At 33.5% G+C, this 21,784-nt stretch overlaps 1 protein-coding gene across 1 annotated transcript; it reads right to left on the bottom strand.

The window, feature by feature from the left end:
- Window positions 1–9,170: 9,170 nt before the first annotated feature.
- On the bottom strand, window positions 9,171–21,448 carry LOC128182702 (ras-like protein family member 11B). The gene is made up of 4 exons (XM_052851427.1): window positions 20,939–21,448; window positions 14,829–14,885; window positions 12,658–12,731; window positions 9,171–9,915 (listed from the first exon to the last, which is right to left on the bottom strand). The coding sequence occupies exons 1-4, from the start codon at window positions 21,069–21,071 to the stop codon at window positions 9,472–9,474; spliced, it is 708 nt and encodes a 235-aa protein (XP_052707387.1). The 5' UTR covers window positions 21,072–21,448; the 3' UTR covers window positions 9,171–9,471.
- Window positions 21,449–21,784: the final 336 nt, after the last annotated feature.

The raw sequence follows: 21,784 nt of genomic DNA on the forward strand, positions 1-21,784 counted from the left end.
AGATTTAAGCATTTAAAGTTTTGCTGGTTGTGAACTGTTCAGTGTTTGACTCCCGGGCAATCAAAAAATAGCGATGATGCCTATCGACCTCTTGTGCATGTGTTATAATCAAAACAATATTTATACATCTTGAATTTGAATGTTTTTTTTCTTGAATTCCATCGATGTTTTATGAAAAATGGTCCATACAAAATCGGCGTGATTTCAAGACAAAATCTGTAAGCGTTATACAAAGCTAACAGTTGTTTTGTTAATACCTGTATGTTGACAGAGCTAGTAAGGTCATGTTATTATTAAATTGTTTAATACCGGTATGTTAACAAAGCTAAGGTCATATTATTGCATGTTTTAGATTTTGAATGTTGAAAAGAATAGTTGATGTTAATGTAGACCTTTAATGAATGTGACAAACGCTAGAAACTGTTAGTTTAACCAAAAACATGACAAGAGTTTTGTTTACATAACAAAGAATTGTGAGCTCTGTATTTTGCTCATTCTCTTGTTTATCATGAGAAATGCATTCCTAAATCATGGTAAACAATAAAAATAGAACAATAAAATTTGACCAAAATCGTGACCATGCCCTTTGTGAATCAGATAGAAATATAAAGCAAAGGACCCTGCGATATAATGAGAAAATAAATACATTGTAGTATGCAAATGAAAATTTTGAACCGATTTCATTTTAGCCAAGGATCACATTATCAAAAAGTTGTCAGATATAGGGTGCATTAGTAACTTACCCATTCTGCCGGCCAGTAACAGACTTGTTTATTCCATTTAATCTAATATAATACGAGTCTTCATGGAAATCTGAACTGAGGGAAAGGGAATACTATGTAAAATACACCACTAACGGAAGTGATTATTGGCGTTTTAACATTTCCTCCCAGTATTTGGAGTCTTTGCAGTCAAACACTTGTCAGGTAGCTGTTTCGCCAAAGGGAGTAAATCAAAATCAATTGAGTCCAAAATAAAATCAATTTCCCGCTCGTGAAGATATTTGATTTAAAACCCAAATGAAAAATGCAGTTTGTACAGTAACAAGCCTCATAGGCATATCTCATAGGCTTTGTCAAATTATGTATAACCAATGCCTTGATCTAGGCATTTTCAAAGATAACACATAATATCCCTCCCTAATTTTCAGGCCTTGTTAAATAAATATACATAACCAGGCCTTGACAAAACAACATCAATCATAAATATACATAACAATGACTGCACCAGCGTTCCCTATATATTCTACTTTCATTGGCTCTAGATAAATCTGTCTGCTAACTTGCAAGATTTTCCAAAACTGGATACATTGACTGTCTAGAGTATCTCTGACATAATTAGAATTCTGCAAACTTTTCTGAAAATCTAGACCAATCCTAGATCATGGTCGAAGTATTAGACAATGTCAATTCCGCATTTTTCCAGTATTTTCAAGAGGTCTCAAATGTTTTGGGAAGATATAGGGAGCCGCAGGCAGGCCAAATGGTTAAACGATAAACTTAAACACATAACTTCCAATCTTTTTTGAAAAAAAACTCTATCATTGTTCCAACCTTATAGTTGATCCTTCTTTTTTAGCATAATGATCTAAAATTAACTTCTTTACCAGAACTTTTGTACACAGCGATACTCAGCGGACTGGTAACATAAGGACTGAATGGGACTTCTTGAATGCATCAGATCTCTTGATAACTCTGAAACAGACATCTTTACAAATTCAACATTAATTTATCTTAAGAAGATTTATTTTTTTTTCAAAAGAAATCTGGAAATACATAACATTACCGTATTTTGTCTAAGACAAATTGATTAGCACTAATAGATTCCCAAAATTTAATGTTTACTACACAGATTGCCTTTATAAATCCTTTATCTACAGTGGCTGATGTTTTATCAAAATAGGCAATTTGATTTAAAGAACAACTCATTCTGATCGAACTAGAGTGAATTAGAAAACAGAACACTGATAGATACTGTTTACGAGTAGATTTACAGCTTTCCGTTTAAGACGTTTGAGTTTGAGCTGGACAATCTTGGCAGTGACCGTAATGAAGCACATATCGAAGGCAGAGCTAGGTCTCTTTGCGCTGTTTAAATATGAAATTGAAACTGAAACTTAGCCAAATCTCTCGATTAAGCATAAGACATGTTACATGTATATTGTTTCTTATTCATACCATGTTTAATTTTGCCGACACTTCTCTAAATAGACTAATTAGGAACTGTAAATCAATATCTTTACCAGAAACAGATTTTCTTCAAACGTTTTCAGCTTTGGGTCCAAGTAAGTCCGGAAAACGTTAAGCGTGATGTCTTTCAAAGGTCTGGCCGGTAAAGAACTTTGTCCGTAGGTTGTGCAGATACATCAGGCTGTGGTCTTGTGTAAGCTTCAGGATCCTCTAATGAATTTTCTACTTCAATTTCTCAGTAGGGTGCAAGAAATTCAATCTTGGACATCTAAAAAGTCCGTTGCACGATTGGCAGCGAATTTTCGGTCGAATAACTTAACAATACCGAAAGCACCTATTCAAGTTACTTGCGATATGGCCAACCAGCGATTGGATAAACATATAAACAACTCTCAAACATGTGTTACTTGTATCGTTTCTAAATGTATTTGTGAAAGGAAACATGAGTATTTCATATACTCACCCCCCTTTCCAAAATTAACCCCCATATAACCCCCCCCCCCCCCCGTCCGTGTGATCATGCGTCCATTAACCGAATGCAGGATCGAGCAATCTTTTTTTGTAATAGAAAATATTGATACAATAGAAATTTATATATTCAAGATGGCTCTTCGTATAATTCCGTTTAATCAGATAGTTTAATATAATTATGCAATTGTCTTAAACACATTTTTTATGAAAACGTCCTTCAATGACTGCCCATCTTCAATTAACGTTTCTGATTTGTGACCAAAGATTATTATTATTGGCCTACGTGTCCTAGCTGAATTACAATTGCACAAGATATACATGTACACGAATTGCACGTTCTCGAGACCTTTTGGCGCCGATCGAAAAAAAACGCTTCGGATGTATTTACATCATTGGATGTAAAAAAAGAAAAGAACAGAAGGGAACTGTTCCCTTTGTATTTTTAAAAAAACATTTTGTAGAGGAAGTTGAATGTCTATTATCGCTTGTTGTATAGTATTATCGGCATTTTAGACCTCAACAGATATTACATTTTACATAATTACACATTGTATATGTAGAAGGGGTTGTCATGAAAATATTTTGACTGTCGGAAACGCCCGATTATTTGCAATTCGATGTAACGCTTTACCTGAGTAGAAGGTTTCCGAGGGTGTAAAATTAGCTGGATTGTTGAACTGGTCTGTGTAGAACTGATAACAGATGTTTAAATCAAAGAAACCCAAATCAAATTGGTTAGCTGAAAAAAGGAACAATGCATGTTATTTATTTTTCATTTTTTAACAAAAGTACCTGTATAATAGTTTAGCGTGTAAGGCATTAATAGAATTCCATTGATTTAATTTCGGTATGTACTGTGACTAAGACAAAATGGATCAGAAAGACAAACTATCATGGTGATTCTTATAACCCCCCCCCCCCCCTCCAAAAAAAAGAGCTATCTATATGTTTGCAGTAATTAAGTAGAGTTATTTTCAAAACTTTAAGATGACATAATGCATTGTACTCTAGATCTGTCTTAAGATATCCTCGTATCACATTTTGCTTAATTTCTATGAATAAGTACCTTAGGGTACAAAGGATTTACATTCGAAAGTATCAAAAAATTCTTAGATTTCTCTTTTGAAACGCCCCCTCTAACTTGTCAGGTTTCAATAAACGGCTAGAAAATATGATTTTTTTTTTATAGGATTTTACATTGCAACAGACATTGAAAGTACTAAGATTATAACGTTGAAAAATTGAGAAAAAAACACGATGCACATTTTATGTATTCCGAGTGGCTTCCGAATGAAGAAAAGTTGTATTTACGTACATGTATTTCCCGTTATTAATTGTAGAATTACTTCATTTTGATGATTTTAATTTTGATGAATCTTCAAAAGTCGCCAAAATTGGCCAAAATTATATTCCAAAAACTAGTCACACGGCATATATGGAAAATCTTTAAGAATGTTCTTAAGAACTGCAATGTTACAGATGAGCGATGTGGCCCTTGGACCTCTTGTTATACATGTATAATCAAACCCATGGTCATATGTATCAGATTTCAGAAAGTTCGTTCGAAGGAATTGTCTTATGAAAAATGGTAAATACAAAATTGGACCTATACCAACTAATTAGTTTTTAAATTCAATCAGTAGAATAAAAGCAAAAGGGTCCTGCGATACTAGTATAATGAGAAAATAAATATACCGATTGACAAACGATTTGTTCATTGTAATTGAACAGGATCATAATTTCACATAAAGGGGCCATAAGTATCTTACCCAATCTGGTTTCCACATCGGCGGTCCGTAACAGTCCAGAACTGTCCATTTAGAACTGTAGATTTTGATTTCACTAACCTCTACGTAAAAAAAAAAAATCTGTTTTCGTTCCTGTGAATTTTTCCGGGTAAAAGAAAAATGTTTCAATCAAAATATCTTGGTTATTTTCCTTTTTTATCTATTTCAGTTAAACTTCTTTCACAGGTATGTGTACATGTATGTTTATCAAAAATCGTCAAAATGTGACAGTACAGCAGTAACTCGGGACAGACTTTACCAATCATATGTTTAATTTGAATAGATAACTAAAATAAAGGAGCCCACAATGTAACGAGAAAATACCTTAATTTAATTGCAGACAAAAAAAACCCCATCATAAACGAGGATCACATTGCCATTCGATTCATGAGCGGATAAAAGGACAATGAAGTATGTTACCCATTCTATTATGCACATGGGCGTTCCGCGCTAGTTTCATTTCTCGACAATTTAAAACTGTATATTGTTTTGGAATCTTACGCCATATCTGACTATCAGCCGATTTACAAACGACAGCGTTTGCTCGAATATATCAATCTAATAACTAAACCGGAAATACCGCCCTTTTCCTGGAAATTTATAACTTTATTATCATTTTGTTCTCCTCGTGAGATTATTTGTAAGGTGGCATAATTGCTACATTGCAACAGCGTTTCATGTATATTACAAATTAAAGAAAAATCGCGCAGATTTGACTTTTTCAGTCAAATACATGTATGCATAGATTCTCAAAGGTGTATTATTTTGCAGTTTGCTTATTCACTCATTCCGGCCATTACATAGGTGGTTAAAAATGTACAATACAAGCTTAGATGCAATCAGATCAAAATATTGTTTGATTAATATACTGGAGAATCCTATGAATTCATGCTTCATTATTTGCTGGGGGATGTTATCTTGTTGGTGAAAAATATTTACGAAATGCACGAAAATTGTGCTCCGACAAATATTATGGATTTCAAAGACCCCCTTCCCCACCCCCCCCCACCCCCCCCCCCCAAAAAAAAATATCAAATTACATGAAAAAAATAAATAATCAACAAGAAAACCTGTGTCTGCCGAACAAAGAAGAACTCAAGCCTAAGGGAAAAACTATATATATTGAATGCTGGTTTTATCTAAGTTTACATCCCAAATAAGCCGCATTTTATGTTACAATACGCGTTTGTGTCAATATCTTTATAACGTATTGTAAACCAGTGTAAAACACTTACATTGTATCACGTTAATGTATAGGTCGAGAATGGGGACGATGTAAAGGATTCTTCCTCTACTATTCCACACGAAACTCAAAACAATACCAACAGTAAACAAACATTGAGAACTTCATAACAATCGTAATTTTCGTATCGAGTGTGTTTTGCTATTTCAAAGCATTTCGTAGATGATAATGACAAAGCAGACGATTGTTGATGTAGCAGAATAAAGGGCGTTGTACACAAAATAACGCTCGATGGCATCCTAGATTTTTTGGGAATAATGTATGACAAAAATCCAAATTCTTCGTAATTACTTTCATTTCTTTTCATTAAAGAAGAGGATATCTAATGTTTTACCCCAACAGCCAGATGTTATACGTATAAGTGCCCCTATAAAAGCTAGTAAATTGAAGTGGGCTCTAAAATACAAAATCAAAAAAAAAAAAAAAGCTCAGCGGTTGATAGACTTAGAACATTAAGCCTTGTAATAATTATCCTATCGATTTTTTTCCCTGAGAGGATTCTAAGTATTTCTTCCAATTGCACTTGATGCGTTTTAAGCTGCAGGTTTACACGAATGAGCTGTCTCATTTAATTACAATGCGTTCCGGCTGGATGTGGTATTCGATTAAATTTAAACGATTTCTTTTACATGAATGTCTAGCAGAAAGATTCACACGATTGAAAAAGCATCTGACTTTGGAAACACAGTTGCACAAATCAGAATCGAAGACATACTAGATATATATGCTCTTAACAAATTTATAGTGATGAAAATCCAGACTACTGTTTGATTAGTACAATTTTTAGGCATACATTGAAAATATATGCAAGACAGAGATACTAAACAATAGTACATGTAAGCTTTGAATAGACATTTCTTGTTCGAAAAAAGGAAATTCTGCAGTATCAAATCATTACATTAAGGTAAAATAAGATATAACCAATGGAATGAATAAAAAAAGAAAGAAAAAAATTTCTTTACCGAAGCTGTCTCTGTTGGCGCAAGCAGAGGAAGTAAATTGTGAGTATGATTTTTGATTCTTTAATTTACCCTTGCAACAAGGCTCTAATTGTTTGTTGTAATGGGGCTGTCTCGATAACACGTTGACAGTGGGCTATTTTATTATATAAACTAACGCTTACACTTATGCCAGGCAATACTCCCGTTTGTTGTATTCATTAGAAAATTTCTATTAAGAAAGAAAATTCAACGATGATGTAAGATTTTGCCTCAAAGCATAAAAGGGGACGATTGTTTATGGCTTTGCAAGAGTTTTTTAACACAAGGACCAGACAACTTATTCTGCCCAAAATTTCGTTCAATGGTTTCCGGATTTTTTTTTTCATATTTGACTCAGAAAAATCCGGATCACATTAATTGTGCTTTCTTGCAACTCTCTTTATTTATGCGTAACAATATGGCATCTATGACATTTTATCTTCGAATCAAAAATACGTATTATAACGGTCATACTGAAAGCTGGTAAATTGAAATGAGCTCAAATATACAAAACTGAAAAGACACAGCGGTTGATAAACTTAAAACATCGGGTTTTCCCATGAGAAAGTTCAACGTATTTTTCCAATTGCACTTTATGCATTTTGAATGCAGGTTTACACGAGTAAAATGTCTTATTTAAGTATGCTATTTCCAGCTGGATGTGTTATCCTAGTATTAAACAATTCCTTTTGCATGTTGCTAAGAGTAATAAGTTGTAAACGATTTTAGAAACCGCTTTCTAGATTCGTAGGCTCACAACAACACTTCTCCTGTTTTTAGCTGACTGTTATGATACATGTGCACGTACGAGTAAAGAGCGATGAAAAGCAGACTTTACTATCTTAAATTTATAACTATCTATATGTTAAACAAAATTCATAGACACGGCAGATAGGTTCTTACATTAAAAAATTTGTTGTCCAAGAAGTTACGTATCTTAAAATATAACAATACAATATTCGACTTTTAAATCTAGATAAATCTACATTTTCCGTATATTTTGTCCAGAGTTTCAATCAATTTTAATGAATATCACAATTTAATGTTATACAAAAAGAATTCTATATCTTCTTTTCAACTGTAACATTTCAAAGAGATATGTTCGGAAAACAGTTTTTATTTATTCAGCAAGAAAGAAAGCGATCAAAAAGATTCAATAAGATGATATACTCAAATATGTAAATCTTTAAAGAAACGAATAAGAAAGTTAATCAACCAAACAATAACAAAGTTGTGCAATCTACCGACGATTGAAGAATTCAAGCAGCAAGACTGCACTGAGGTTAACATTCAAGTTTTCAACCCTTTTCTGTAACGATCGCATCAGTTTTGTATGTTCGAAGATAACGGTAATGATATTAGACTTTGATGATGGCCCTTTTTTTTTGTCGTGCCACTACCGACAGTCACCAACAAGATTCCGGAAGAGACGTCACTCAAAATTTTTTTCAGTCTCGACGAATCTCGCTGGATCACAATTTGTTAAGCTCCGACAATCACATGACCGAATTTTCTCTACCCCACTCTATCACTATGCTTGGCGGATAAGGACGTATTGAAGTAATAATACATCAAGAATAAGAATTTAATTAACGATAGATGGGGTTATATTTGGGGGCAGTAGAGCAGTAAACATAGATTGAGTGGAAGAAAACGCATTTGTTTAAGAAAGGCCCACATTTGAAACAGGTGCTATTAAATCAAGCATCTAAACAAACATCACTGTAGCCAAGTAATCCAATTTGAGCGGGAAAAAGCAATAGACTCGTAAACAAGAAAGCAGGTGTTAACATTGAGTACATGTATTTTTGTGATGCACAGTTTTTTTTGTAAATAGACATAACTTCGGGAGACCTGGATGCACAGTAAATTAATAAATCAATAAATCGATTCACTAATGACCACAGAAAACCTAAAATATCAAGACTTCCAATGAAGTTACGCAAATCATCATTATTATTGTTTTTTTTTTTTTTGTAAATTGCACTCTTCGTGAATCACCGCAACACGATGCGATGAATGCCCCGCTCAACTCAGATCATACATTTTTAATTGTTGCAGAAAAATAACCATAAAGGTATTGAATGATGAGGTAATTAATTGTTTTACAGCAAATTAACACAATTGTATGAAAACTGAGCAAATAGTTGGTATTTACGAAAAAGAAACACCTTGTAAATATGTTCAGACATCCTCGTTTATTAGTCTTTGAAAAATACATCGTATGTGCTGTTGTCAGATAACTCAGTTTGAAAATTGTATAATAAAGCTACCATCTTAATTTGGTTGCCAACCTTTTTAAATCAGCATTGAATTTGACGCAGAAATCAATCTATCATCATCTTAAATGTAGACATGTTAATATGTCGTACTAAGGATGAGGACAGACGGACAAATTGCATTTGACTCTTTTTAGTTTCCAAAATGCCGGATACTTCCCGGCCGCAACTACATCGTTAGAAAGGTAAAAAAAATATCAAGGCATCATATCATTTTTTTTTTATTTTATGTAATTAATTCCAGTAAATGTTACATCAAACAATACAATAAATGAATAAACCAAAAAATAAAATGACTCCAATAATATACACGTATGAATGCATGGTTATGATTACAAATGATCATTAGACAATGAATGAAGAATACATTTGATGCAAAAAATCGATGATCATATGATGTTTTAATCTGTTGAGATGAAGGAAATGATTGGTATAACAGTTATATCACCAGGTTTATAACATTCCGCAGCACCAAGCACTTTGTATGCTTCTTTTTTGTAAAATTTCATTTTTATGCTTAGGTCACATGGTCGGAGCGCGTGACCTCCATTTCATTTCTAAGCCTCGTATTGGATTTCGGATCTGGAGTTTGGCCTTTATGGCTGGATTTTGCATGAATTTGGAGATCTTTTCTCTCTTCTTATAATTGCTCTTTACCTGCTTACATACGGACATGTAGGCGTTTGTCACTGAATTATAGTTTTCACTCGCGGAGGTTTCAAAAAACAAGCAGTTGTACTCTGCGCAGAACTGTGTTGCTTCCAAGTTTGTGACGCAGCTCATATGGACGAGGTCACTTTTATTGGCCACCAGGGCCAGTACTGTCTTACTGTCAGTCTTTTTGGAAATGATGTAATCGGCGACTTCTCGCAACTTCTCGAAACTCTTTCGATCCGTTATTGAATATACCATGATGATAGCGTCCGCCCATACAATTTGGTCATCCTTGATGCTAAAGCCATTAGCCTGAAAATGAAAAGACATGAAATGAAACATAACTGTATGTCTGACGTAACTAAAAAATAAGTTACTTGGTTACCAATAAAAATATTCGTGTGTGTAATCTTTAACAACTAGCTCATTTTCCATTGAAAGAAGATACCCGGTAGGATGATCAAGTCATCCCGTCCCTAAAATGTGTTGTAGTGGCATATAATGTCACATGTTGCAGTGCTGTATGCTTGAAGAAAATATTGCTAATTATTAATTAGAGAGATAATCCAATTAGCTATAATTAAAGAGCTATAAGGTTTTCTACGGTGAGTAACTTTTTTTGAATGAATTATGTTACGCAGCTGTTGATAGTTACACATTTTTTTTTGGCTTGTGAGGAAACTTCGCAGTGGTAAAAATACTACAAGTATCAGCTAAAACACTAGAATATTCCCGGAGTTTTGCAATGAGATAAAAGAAATCAACCTAATTAAATAATTTGGTCGGAATACGTTATTTTCAAGATTTTTGGCCGATAAAAACATAAATAGGTCTTCTTTCAATCTGTTCAAACCAACCAGCCGTTAAATTCGTTTCACTAATATATTGGTTTTAACCTGAGCTGCAAAGGAATCCTGCCACTCTTGATCATATCATAAAAAAATAATCAGAGTTTACGTTATGAATGTAAACCAAGGATTAATATACCCTAACCAGCAATTACGAATGGAATAAAAACTATGGCATAAACAGTTTGTGTTTACACGAATAATTTATTACAACTATTCATCATCGAAGATGAAAAAGATATGGCGAGCTAAAGAGAAAAAAATCTAGGATCGAAGATAATTGATATAATATTAAGTTAACGTTTTATGTTTTTGCAAGGCAAAGGGTCTTTGATACGTTTTTCTTTATTCACAACAGGCTAGCAACTTTAAACAAGTCGGTCGATAAGAATTAGGGCTATTTCTCTATCATCTACATTTTATGTAGTTTGAACACATGCATTTTGGATGATCAAACATTGAAGCATCAAGATTTGTCGAAAAGTTTTGTAGATATACAAGTATATTTAAAATATTCAAAATATACTAGTATGTATACAGATGCACAGTAAACGTAGAAAGTCTTCTTAATGTATAATTAAAGGGGATTCGTCACGACTTTGGTCAATCTTTTTCTATCTTTACTGTTTACAATGCTTTAGAAATGCATTTCTAATGATCAACCAAAAACTGTCAATCGTAGAGTAAAAATCAACATACAGAGCTCACAACTCTTTGTTATGTAAACAACTGAAGGTTCATGCCATGTTTTTGTTTACATTGGTGTAATATACAAGTAAAAGTTGTTTTCAAGCTAAATTTTTTATCTGCTTAAACGTTTTAAGCATCTTAAATAAACAGTTTTTAGCGTTTATCACATTCATTAAGGTCTAAAACTGGAATTATCAATTCAACATTCAAAATGTAAATAAAAACATGGCCTTAGCTGTGTTTACATAACAACAAATTGTGAGCTCTCTATTTTGCTTATAATTCGACGACTGACACTCGGATTTTGGTTTATTATTAGAAACGCCTTACGTTACTGAAGCATTGTAAACATTAAAAACGGCAAAATAATTTTTGACCTAAAGCGTGACCATGCCCCTTTAAAGCTTTTTAAATAAAGAATAATCTTCGACAGAGAAGACGATTTGCAAAACTACAAAACTGAAACACTAAATTACCTGACACAATAATTTCAATAAAAGGATATAAAATAGTAGGTTTAATCTCTAAGAATATGAAATTAACTGAGTACAGATTTTATTTCTCGGTTTATAAGATTCCTTATCATCCTTCATGACGCCATAGTTGCGTATGAAACAAAAAAAAGTCAATCAAAGCCATTCAAAATTAAAGTCTTCCAGTAGTTCCTGCTCAATATTATGTTCAGAACGCAATATAGATCATTTCTTTAATTTCTCCGTAGGTATGAACCGCGGCGTATTCTACATAACAATCATAATGGCGTCAGACTCTGATACATTTAATATTTACACACTACAAATAAAAGCGCAGATTTACCTAAGATCAGACAACCCGTTGCACCAAATGTTTGGAATGTCTCCCTAAGCTTTTGTTCTTATGATATTAACACCTTAGCCATTTATTTCCCTATGGGATTTGAATCGTTCCGTCTGAAAAATTGGCAAGGATCTTATCTAAATACACTTTCCGCGATCTGCAGATAAATAAACTTATTTTCTAGGATTTTTCTCAGGTAAGGATGCTAATAATCGGTAGGATGCCTTGAAGTTTGGTATCTGCGAAACAGTTTTATGCACTCTGTAGCTTTGAAGTACTTGAAGTTTATATTTCTTATCCGTTATTTTTGCGCAGACCTTTATACTCAATCCATCTTTCTAGAACTATATTGATTTGGGTTTTGTATTGTGTAACAGAAATGTATGTGAATTTGTGCAAAATCAAATTTAGTCCCTCTACCAACAAATTGACGTTTTACGGAACTCTATGTTAAGGAGTTAGAAATGGATCATAACAATGCATTTTATGAATAGAAAAAAGAAAACATTTTAAATTCCATTAAAATTTGTAATTACTGCAGCACTAACAGCAAAAAGTAAAAATCTCATTTTACGTTGTTTTTTTCGCCAAGAAACTTCCATTCTTACAGAGAAGTAGTTAATCTCATGTATCGACCATGGAATTAATCACATTTTTTTTTAATATATAGACATATACATATTTAATAAATGTTGATTACCTGCCAAGCAGTATCTAGGACGTGGACCGTGATCGTCTTACCGTCCAATGTACACTGCTGTGTGTAAACAGCCTCTGCCAAAAAAATTAAAAAACCTTGATAAATAATCATTATAAAATGACATGTATGAATGTGTATGACTCTTCTAAAATGATATAAAAAAGTCTCATGGGGTCCGTGATGAAATACACGTGTGTGAAAAATTAACTTGTTTTCGTGTTCTCAAATAATTTAACTTGACTCAGCATAATTCTCTCTCTCTTTCTTTTTTCCATCTCTCTGTTTAAAACTGCGCGCCACGCCTTCTCATAAATCCACTCAAATCCTAATCGACTCTTATCTAATATGTACGCATTTCCCCCATTCAGATAATTGTTCTTATAAAAATCTCCACACTCAAACATCTGCAAGATTCAAGGACACTGCAGATAGCTCAAAGTTTTGCACAAATTTTTGTCTAATCGTGAAACTTTGAGGTTCAACCCTTGATGATACACTGTATATAAATATACAGTAAGACACGATCAGAGTTTAGTTCGGCGTCGCTTATTGAAATCCAATTCCTTATCTCAAGACAGTAAAAAAAATCTTGTGAACAAATAAAAAAAACACCTTGGTGTAAAATTTTGCATAATAATCAAATTGGTTTACAGGTACTTCAGAAGCAGAAAGTAAATAATAAATTGGGAAATATCCTTAATAATCAAAACCAAAATCATATGATAGATAATCAGAGCCAAAATCAAAACCCCATAACATTTTAAGAAATCCGTGGAAAACAAACTGCTTCATCTAAAATGCCGTTTTGTAATGATTCGAAGCCATGCTTGGAAAGCTTTAAGAGATTGTGACATTCAGTAATGCCGTCTATAAAAAAAAAAACTAACAAAAAAAAAGTTTATATGTTGGGAGAATTTAAAAAGCAATTAGGATTAAAATTAAATATCTCTACAAATAAAACCAATCAATTATAAACTTAAAGATTAATTAACAGATTCCATATTATGTTAGTTGACCAATTTCTATGTAATTTAATATGACTTGTGATAAGTTTAGTGCCAAGCTTTTTTTTTTGGTAAGACATTCCAACGTTCAGTCTGAAATATGTGTAGTATTCATCTCTATTAACGTGTACATCTCATATAAATTGATAACATTTTTTTTTAAAAACTGTAGATCAATATCTTTTCAACTTACAGTGAATGATATATTTTTCATACTTAATTGGCGTGAGGTGAAACTATAAGGAATGTCTTGTTTGTGAATCTCTAGTAAACAAGTTGCTATTTGAATGATTTTTACATGCATCTGAATATAAATAACAGTCTTATCAATAATTGGATCATATATATATATTTCACTCCCCAATTTGATGAATTAAGTGACTGTAATGCGAGAGGGGATGCAGGTTTTTTTTTAACCCATGTGTGTTCCCATTTATAAGTTTTAATGAGATTGATTTCCTGTTTTTCAAATTATAACTTGACACTAACTAGGCACTTTATAAACCTTCTGCGGCAACCACTCTCAAATGAGGCGAGATTTTGACACAAATTCATTGAAAAATATCCTTATCTTAGAAAGTTTACTTTAGTCACTGATAAAAAATAAACTGTTATTTTATAAGCTACGGCAGGTGTATTGAATCCTTCGGAATAATTTTAGTAAAAGAAATGTTCCATGTATTATTATAACTTAATTAAAAATAAGTGATTGGGTACTGATCCATTTCTATCTTGAAACAGGAGGGAAATTTGGTTGAGATGATTCCTTCTCCTGTCGACCTTGAGAATAAATTGGAAAGCTTGCTTTTTTTTTTTATCAGGACGCAAAAAGTTCATGGGGAGGTATCTAGCTTGTTGTTTCAACTTTATTCAATTTCCATTTTCCAAATTGGCAGGGTTTCTGGTTACACTTGAGTTGCTTTTTTTTTCTTATTTAAATTTTGTAGATTTTGTTTTCTCATTTTCAGAACATTTGCTCATTGTATTAAGGGATAGAGCAAGATGGATTCTTGTTTCATTCTATTTTTTTTTTATCTTCAGCTTAGAAACTTTTGGTTGACGTTTAAGGAGAGAGAGAGAGAGAGAGAGAGAGAGAGAGAGAGAGAGAGAGCTGAGAGAGAGAGAGAGAGAGATGTAAATATTCTTGTTTCTGTTTGATATACTCACCGATCTGAGAATCATAGTCCCCAATGAAGCGTTTCGTTAAGAACCGCACCGTCAGAGCTTCAAATAAAAAAAAGGAAAACCATTTAATACAATGCATTGTGACATTCCTGTTAATCAAAGAAAAAAAACCTTGCGTTGAAAATGCAATATCTACCTAACTAAATGTTAACTTCAATTCAAGTAGCTATTACATATTAAAAATGATCTTAAAACCTTTATTTAGTAATTATGTCTTTTTTTTTTTACATTTGCTGTTGAATTTTGAGTGGATAATTTTTTGACCGATAGATGCTTAAGTTTCATTGAGAACAACGGTCTACGACCAACCTTAAATTTCCAAGTTAATGTAGCTACATGTACCATGGAAACTTTCACATTAATGCAAAATTGGTTGGTTCTTTTGTGTAACGTTATAATTGATAATTTAAAAAATATATACACACTACAAACCACTTTTAATTGGTGATAATCGAATAAATGATTCAAATATATATGTAAATATGACAGTGACAAAATTAACCAAAGAATGCATTGTGCTGTCAATAATACATGTGCCACATGTACATTGTACGCTAGGTGACTCTTATATTTCTAAAGCAGCTTTATTTTCTTTTGCATAATTACTTCAGCCGGTGAATATCATAATCAAGTAAATTAAGGCAAGCTGCATGGGGCATATCAAGTATCAAATGCATCGTATGCAAAAATTAAGAGAAGACACTAAAATTTAGCACCGTGGATGATATTGTGGGGTTTTTTTTACGCTGCTGCATATTTCCCCGTAAATATCCGAACTTTGACAAGCAGATGGGAGGACTTGTATTACGTATTCGGTGTGACATCGCCACACTTTTTACTACATTATATACCGGCGACTGACAGCTTAACAAACTGAAGCTGATGTTTTTGCTTGCTTTTTGGCTCAAGATGAATCGCTTGAACAACCCGTAATCATTTAACTGTCAATTTTCGTCTCGGGCGCACTTTACAGCAACCGGTTTTTATTCCGGTTTTATTATCGGACCTAATAATTTCCGTAAGTGACTATTCCCATAATTATATGCTTGTTGCATTTATGTGACTGGTTTTTCACCTTCTAGAACTTTGCACCTCCATTTGACGAGTTTATTTGCCAAAAGCAAGTTCAGTGTCTTGGAATGGAATTCAATTCAGACAATTAAATATCAATATGTCTTTTATGAGACTATAAAAAGTATAAAATATCGACCAATTACAGAGATAAGACTTTGATTCTGGAGACTTTATTATGCTACATTGTCCATAACTTTTTTTCATTAAGAGACCAGTATGGTCAGAGAGAGAGAGAGAGAGAGAGAGAGAGAGAGAGAGAGAGAGAGAGAGAGAGAGAGAGAGAGAGAGAGAAAAAAAAAACCAGACGGACAACAGTCAATCAGTTAGCAATTGCAACAAAACAAGAAGAAATTATTTACATAACACATTGTAGTATTGCTTCTAAATTAAGAAAATAAAGTCAAATTCTCAAGGTTAAAATCGGTTCTCCGTTTTCCTGCAGATTTGAGTGAGTCAGTGTGTATAGGTTAGGATTATCTTTTATTATTTCAGCTTTGCTCTAGGATGGAACGCAGTCGTGCTTAAACAAACACAGGATTATCTCATCAGTCACGGAGATTATAAAAAGGAATCCTGCTGCAGAGCGCAAGATGTTATCATGATAGAGTCAACGAGGGAATAACATTTCTCTATATGCGTCCGTAAAATAACTCATTAGACAGATAATTAGTTAATCGGATTTCTCCGTCTAAACATCGCACTGAATTAAAGTAAAAGTAAGACAGAAACTATTCATAACTCATTTAAAATAAGGGCAGAAGTAAATTTTAAAATATCAATAAATAAATCTTCATAAAATTTTCTAGAATTTATTTGCAATGAATTTAACCTGATTTCAGACAGATGGGTTGTTAAAACTGCATTGCGTTGCATTTTTCTTCTTAGATGGAAAAAGGCTTATGTAAGACTATCATAAATTATTCTGCCAATAAATATTTTGACATTTTATGAAAAGAGGAAACCCTTAATTACCACTTTTTCAAATCGGAAAGGAAAAAAGTTCTGCTTTAACACATGCGAAGCAACCCGACCTTGATTTCTGGTTATAGTTTTTTAACCTTAACTGTTTTGAATTTACGTCATCATTCAAGGTAACCCTATAATTTATAATCAAAAAGTGTGTGCATGCACGGGGCGTGTGGACATCTTATCAACCTCAACTATCTTTTTTTGATTTAGAATCTTAAACGATCCATTTGAAAAACTCCAAGTTTTAGCAGTTTTCAGAGAGAGGCTTACAACATCAAATTGGAGAAAGTTGACTCTTGGTATATTTTTATGATGTAACAATCTTTGTGACGTAGATCAGATAATGATGTAACAGCAGCTATGGTCTTTTACAGTGAACATTTGAAAAAAAAACCCTTCTTAATTGGACAAGTGTGTTTAATTATTTGACTGATTCATTAATTCATTAATTGACGGATCTGATTATAAAAGCTCTTGATCTTTATATAAGTCATTGATGAAGTTTTACAATGAAATACATGTAAGGACTAGCCTTCAAATCGTTGTATATAAATGATCGTCATACTATACCGGTAACCTACTAAAACATCCAGTCTGCTATGTTGGTATGTTTACCATTTTATCACGTAATCTGTGTTGATATTTTTACAATCCTCTACATAATAAGGACAGACGTTCCTAGAAATGTTACCAACAATTAGGTGACATTTTGCTAGCTATTGCCATCGCTTGCATACATTCAGATAGAATTTGTCTGCTGGAGTTGGCAACGAAACTTTATCATTTACAATTCCGCGGAATTCGTTGAAGTGGTGCTATAAGCGCTAGCACTACTTCCTATTGTTTCCCACTTGGTTAAAGCTACATCCAATATATTAGTACTTCATTGATTCGACACAAAGCTTAACAGCCTATTAGCAAGGTACATGTAATAAAAATGAATGTGTGTGGGGGAAAAGGCGAGCGATAGAGAGAGAGGGGGGGGGGGGGGGTGTCAACGAAGATATAAAGAGAATCGAGACACCGCCCATCCTCCTTTAAAAAATCCTATTTTTATTTAATTTCAAAAATTGACTTTGAATGTAGACTTGCGTTCTATACCTATGGCGTTGTGAAGGCAACACATCCCTTCGCGTTTGATTGTATGATTCTATGGCTAACATCAAGGGTTAGATTATGGTACCGACATACAGGGAGTGTCTTCATCTATTACATACCGAATTATGCATAGGCTACGTTATCAGCACTGTCCAATGCAGGTACTAAATTCATATATATTAATTAAAAAAATTGTTATAATATTGTATATAATAGATACTTCTACAACAAAACTACATAATACATAATGCTTCTGACTTAATAATATAATAATGTTTGTTTCATGTTAACTTTATGGTCGTACGTCTGGGAGGACAGTGCTTTAGTGTAGCCTATGCTTATTCAGGTCTGTAATGGATGAAGACGCTCCGGTACATGTACCGGAATAGAAACCTTGATGTTGGACATAAAAACCATACAGGACTAGCAGACTGAGTCCTTACGGTAAGGTATAGTCAAAATTAAGGCACGGTCTAGCCAAAATGAACAGACATGATTTAACTGTATGCCGTGAATTGAATTTTATGACAACGGTTGCGTGTATTGGAGTCCATCAATACACAATGCATTGTACACTGCTGGTTCGAAGTCAAAATGTAAAGCAGATCAAACTCAATAACCCACAAACTGGGATTATGTGAATCATTTTATATAATCATGTTTGAAAAAAAGTCTCGCATTTATTTGCCTCAGTGACATTTGCCATTCAGATAAACGTAACGGCAGCTACTACAGTAATTTCCCGGTTTTTTTTCAGTTAATAAACATAAAAATCGACTCTATGTATACACAACTTTAATCTTGAGTCAATATGCTTCTGATAAAAGCGTTGACAACCCACGGGAAGATAAATTTTCTCTTGCTAGCTGGTGAAAATATAAATATATTCGTTCCTCGCAGAGTATTTACAGAAATTACCGGGTTATAGGTTTAAAAGATATTTGGATAAATGTTTGGTGCCGATAAGAGCAAACTGACACCAGAGAACACCGCAAAGAAACGTGAGAAAAGTCATCTTTCGCCACTGGCATAATGGTAAATGGCTTTTTTTTTTCAGGAGGCGAATTCGAACGTTTACACGATGTCTGTTGTTGTAACTCCTGACTGTCTGATTTATCAAAGTCTTTTGTTTAAATGTGTGGGTTTTCAACTCATAGACAACTGTTTCTGTGGAGAACAAAGAAAAAATCACAAGAGATCAGCTGCTAGTCTGATGTTTGAATTCCGCAAGAAAGGACGAGACGAAAAATAACCACCTCATTTGATCGTTTCCACAACAACTTGAATTCCATTGTTTTCCCCCAATCAACTTTTTACAAAGAAGAACAAAATTAAACTCTAATTAAAGGCTCTTTAGATTTCACCTGCTAATGATAATCGTATTAAAAAGGGAAAAACTTAACAAAGATACCGTTACAAATACATATATAAGTGCAAATCAATCTAGGGGCTTTGATTAAAGCAAAGAACACCGTTTCCTTGAACCCAGTTGCTAAGCGGTTACCGTACACGAACTTGCATTAGTCAAAGAAAACAGTCAATTAAATGAATAAAAATGCTTTAAAGCTTGTTAACGGGAGCAAGGGAAAAATTACGCCGTCGCGACCTCTCTTATTACCACATAGGGTTAAACGATTTGCCTCTATAGTGCAATCCTACCTCCTTAACCAATAAACATAACAAACCTTCCACACCAACATTTTCCCCTTGCGATATTTATAACTATCTGAACATTATATACGAGTTGTATCAAATGCTGGTAATGGATTTCAAGCATAAAATTTAATTGAACTGAAAATTCATTGCTGTTCTATCTACGGTGGTCGATTCTTTTAATTCTCTCAATCTCTTACTGTATCTGTCTTTAAACATTATACGTACGAATACACATACACAGGATGGCTAATTTGTATTAAAACATCGCTTAATAGAATTAAGATAAAAAGCTACATGTACGTATACATTTTCGAAAACACAAACTTCAGACATGTACCGTTAAGTTTAAGTTAATTTTTCTTTTTTGCATCTAATTTCTGACCTGGATGCAAGCTATAGTTGAAGATGCTGAACCCTGATTTTTGAAACCAATTTCATGGCCCTTTATACTTTTCAAAGAAAACAAACGATGGAAGAGCCATCATGGAACATTACACTTCATTTCAAGACCACCAGCTGTGAAAACGAATTTGGGGATGAAAAGATAGGAACAAAATGTAAACATTGCGATTAATGTCTCTGGAAAACAGGTTGTTCTTTGAAATTGCACACTTTCTAAACAAAATAGATCAGTTAAAGGCCCGATTGACGCTGACGTTTCAATGGGTTCGTATTTCAGTTTTGTCTATCATATTGTTATAAACAATATGCAAAAGATCGAACACAATAGCATAAAACTTGTAAATTGATTTAAATTAGATTAGATTGAAGTATTTATATTGTACGCTGACGTAATATTAAGTACATAAGTCTTTTGATGAATGATAACTTCAGTTGGGAGGCAAGAACTACCACAATTTTTGCTTTACCGCAACTTTTCTATTAATTGTTAACTCTTGAGAATGAAATACACAATACACATATTCAAACAAATTGCTATGCTTTTGACAATTTTAATTCGATTTGAGGTAGATGTCAACTTGCAGCTGGAAATGTGTCACTGCCATGTTAGCTCCATTTATTTTAACAGTGCCTTGACATGTTGCTTTTGCGAAACAGTGCTTATATTTTGTATGACGAAACAGAAAAATTAAACATAACTTTTTATAAAAGTTTAATATCTAACCAACAGTTTAGTATTTCTAAATTCGTGGTTAAATGGTGACGAATCTACAACCTATATAAATTAATCTACCAGATTTTTCGACACTTTTTTAGCTTTATATCCGAGAAACCATACTAGATTCATGCTTAGATGCCGACATTTCTATAAACTGAAAAATTAATAAACCTACCGGATTTTCCAACACCTTTGAGTCCAACAACTAGAATATTTATGTCTTTTCCGTTATGGTGACCTCCCTTTGGTAGCCTGGAGTCATCCATTACCGGCTTCGGGTCTTTATCCAGATGATACGGAAAAGGCATCCGGCATCCTCAGAGTGGAACCAATCTATACAATATTTTTTTCTCTTTTTTCCACAAATCACTTCAGCATACACTCCAAAAACACAATCTTATTGAAATTCGTCTCCCATAGTATATCCCTTTGGCTATTTAAAGTAGATATTTTCAACAAAAAACTTCTAAAGCACCAGGACACTGCTTTACAAATTGCATAAATGGCGACAGTTTATTAAAAAAAAAATTGATGGATAATTCCGTTAGTGAGAGCAATTTCACGTGCTGCTTGAATTAACGATTAGAACAGTGACACTGGATGAAGGGAGCGTTTAGCAGTAGACTATCTCGAACACTGCACGTGTAGCACGTGGGGAATCCAGCCAGTGAGCGTTCTAGCTATCGTCTGCTGTTACATCTGTGACACGGCTGCTGAACCGTAACCCGCAACCACCTATTAATAAATACCACTCGATGTGCAACAAGTGCCAGTTGAAAAATAAATAAGATACGGTGTAATGTTACCTAATCTCACTCAGATGTAATGGAATATTATTCGAAATTGTAGTTTTACATCTATAATGGAAAAATTAATATTACACCGAAGAACCCTGAAATTTGAAACTCAGTTCCTAATCACTCTTCTAAGCCATCTCCTTGCATGTTCTCTTTATATCTTCATTCTATCCGATGTACCCGTTTTGGCCGGGCTAGCTATACGGCTCAATTAATTAAAGAAC

Source organism: Crassostrea angulata, chromosome 5, assembly GCF_025612915.1.
Source record: "Crassostrea angulata isolate pt1a10 chromosome 5, ASM2561291v2, whole genome shotgun sequence".
NCBI lineage: Eukaryota > Metazoa > Mollusca > Bivalvia > Ostreida > Ostreidae > Magallana > Magallana angulata.

What these genes read in the sequence shown, in the direction of transcription:
- LOC128182702 (XM_052851427.1), bottom strand. Translation starts at nt 21,071, where the DNA reads ATGCCTTTTCCGTATCATCTGGATAAAGACCCGAAGCCGGTAATGGAT. An exon ending in GGACTATGATTCTCAGATCG is followed by an intron (nt 12,732 to 14,828) that starts GTGAGTATATCA and finishes TTTTTTTGGCAG; the next exon opens with AGGCTGTTTACACACAGCAG. An exon ending in TCCTAGATACTGCTTGGCAG is followed by an intron (nt 9,916 to 12,657) that starts GTAATCAACATT and finishes TTTCATTTTCAG; the next exon opens with GCTAATGGCTTTAGCATCAA.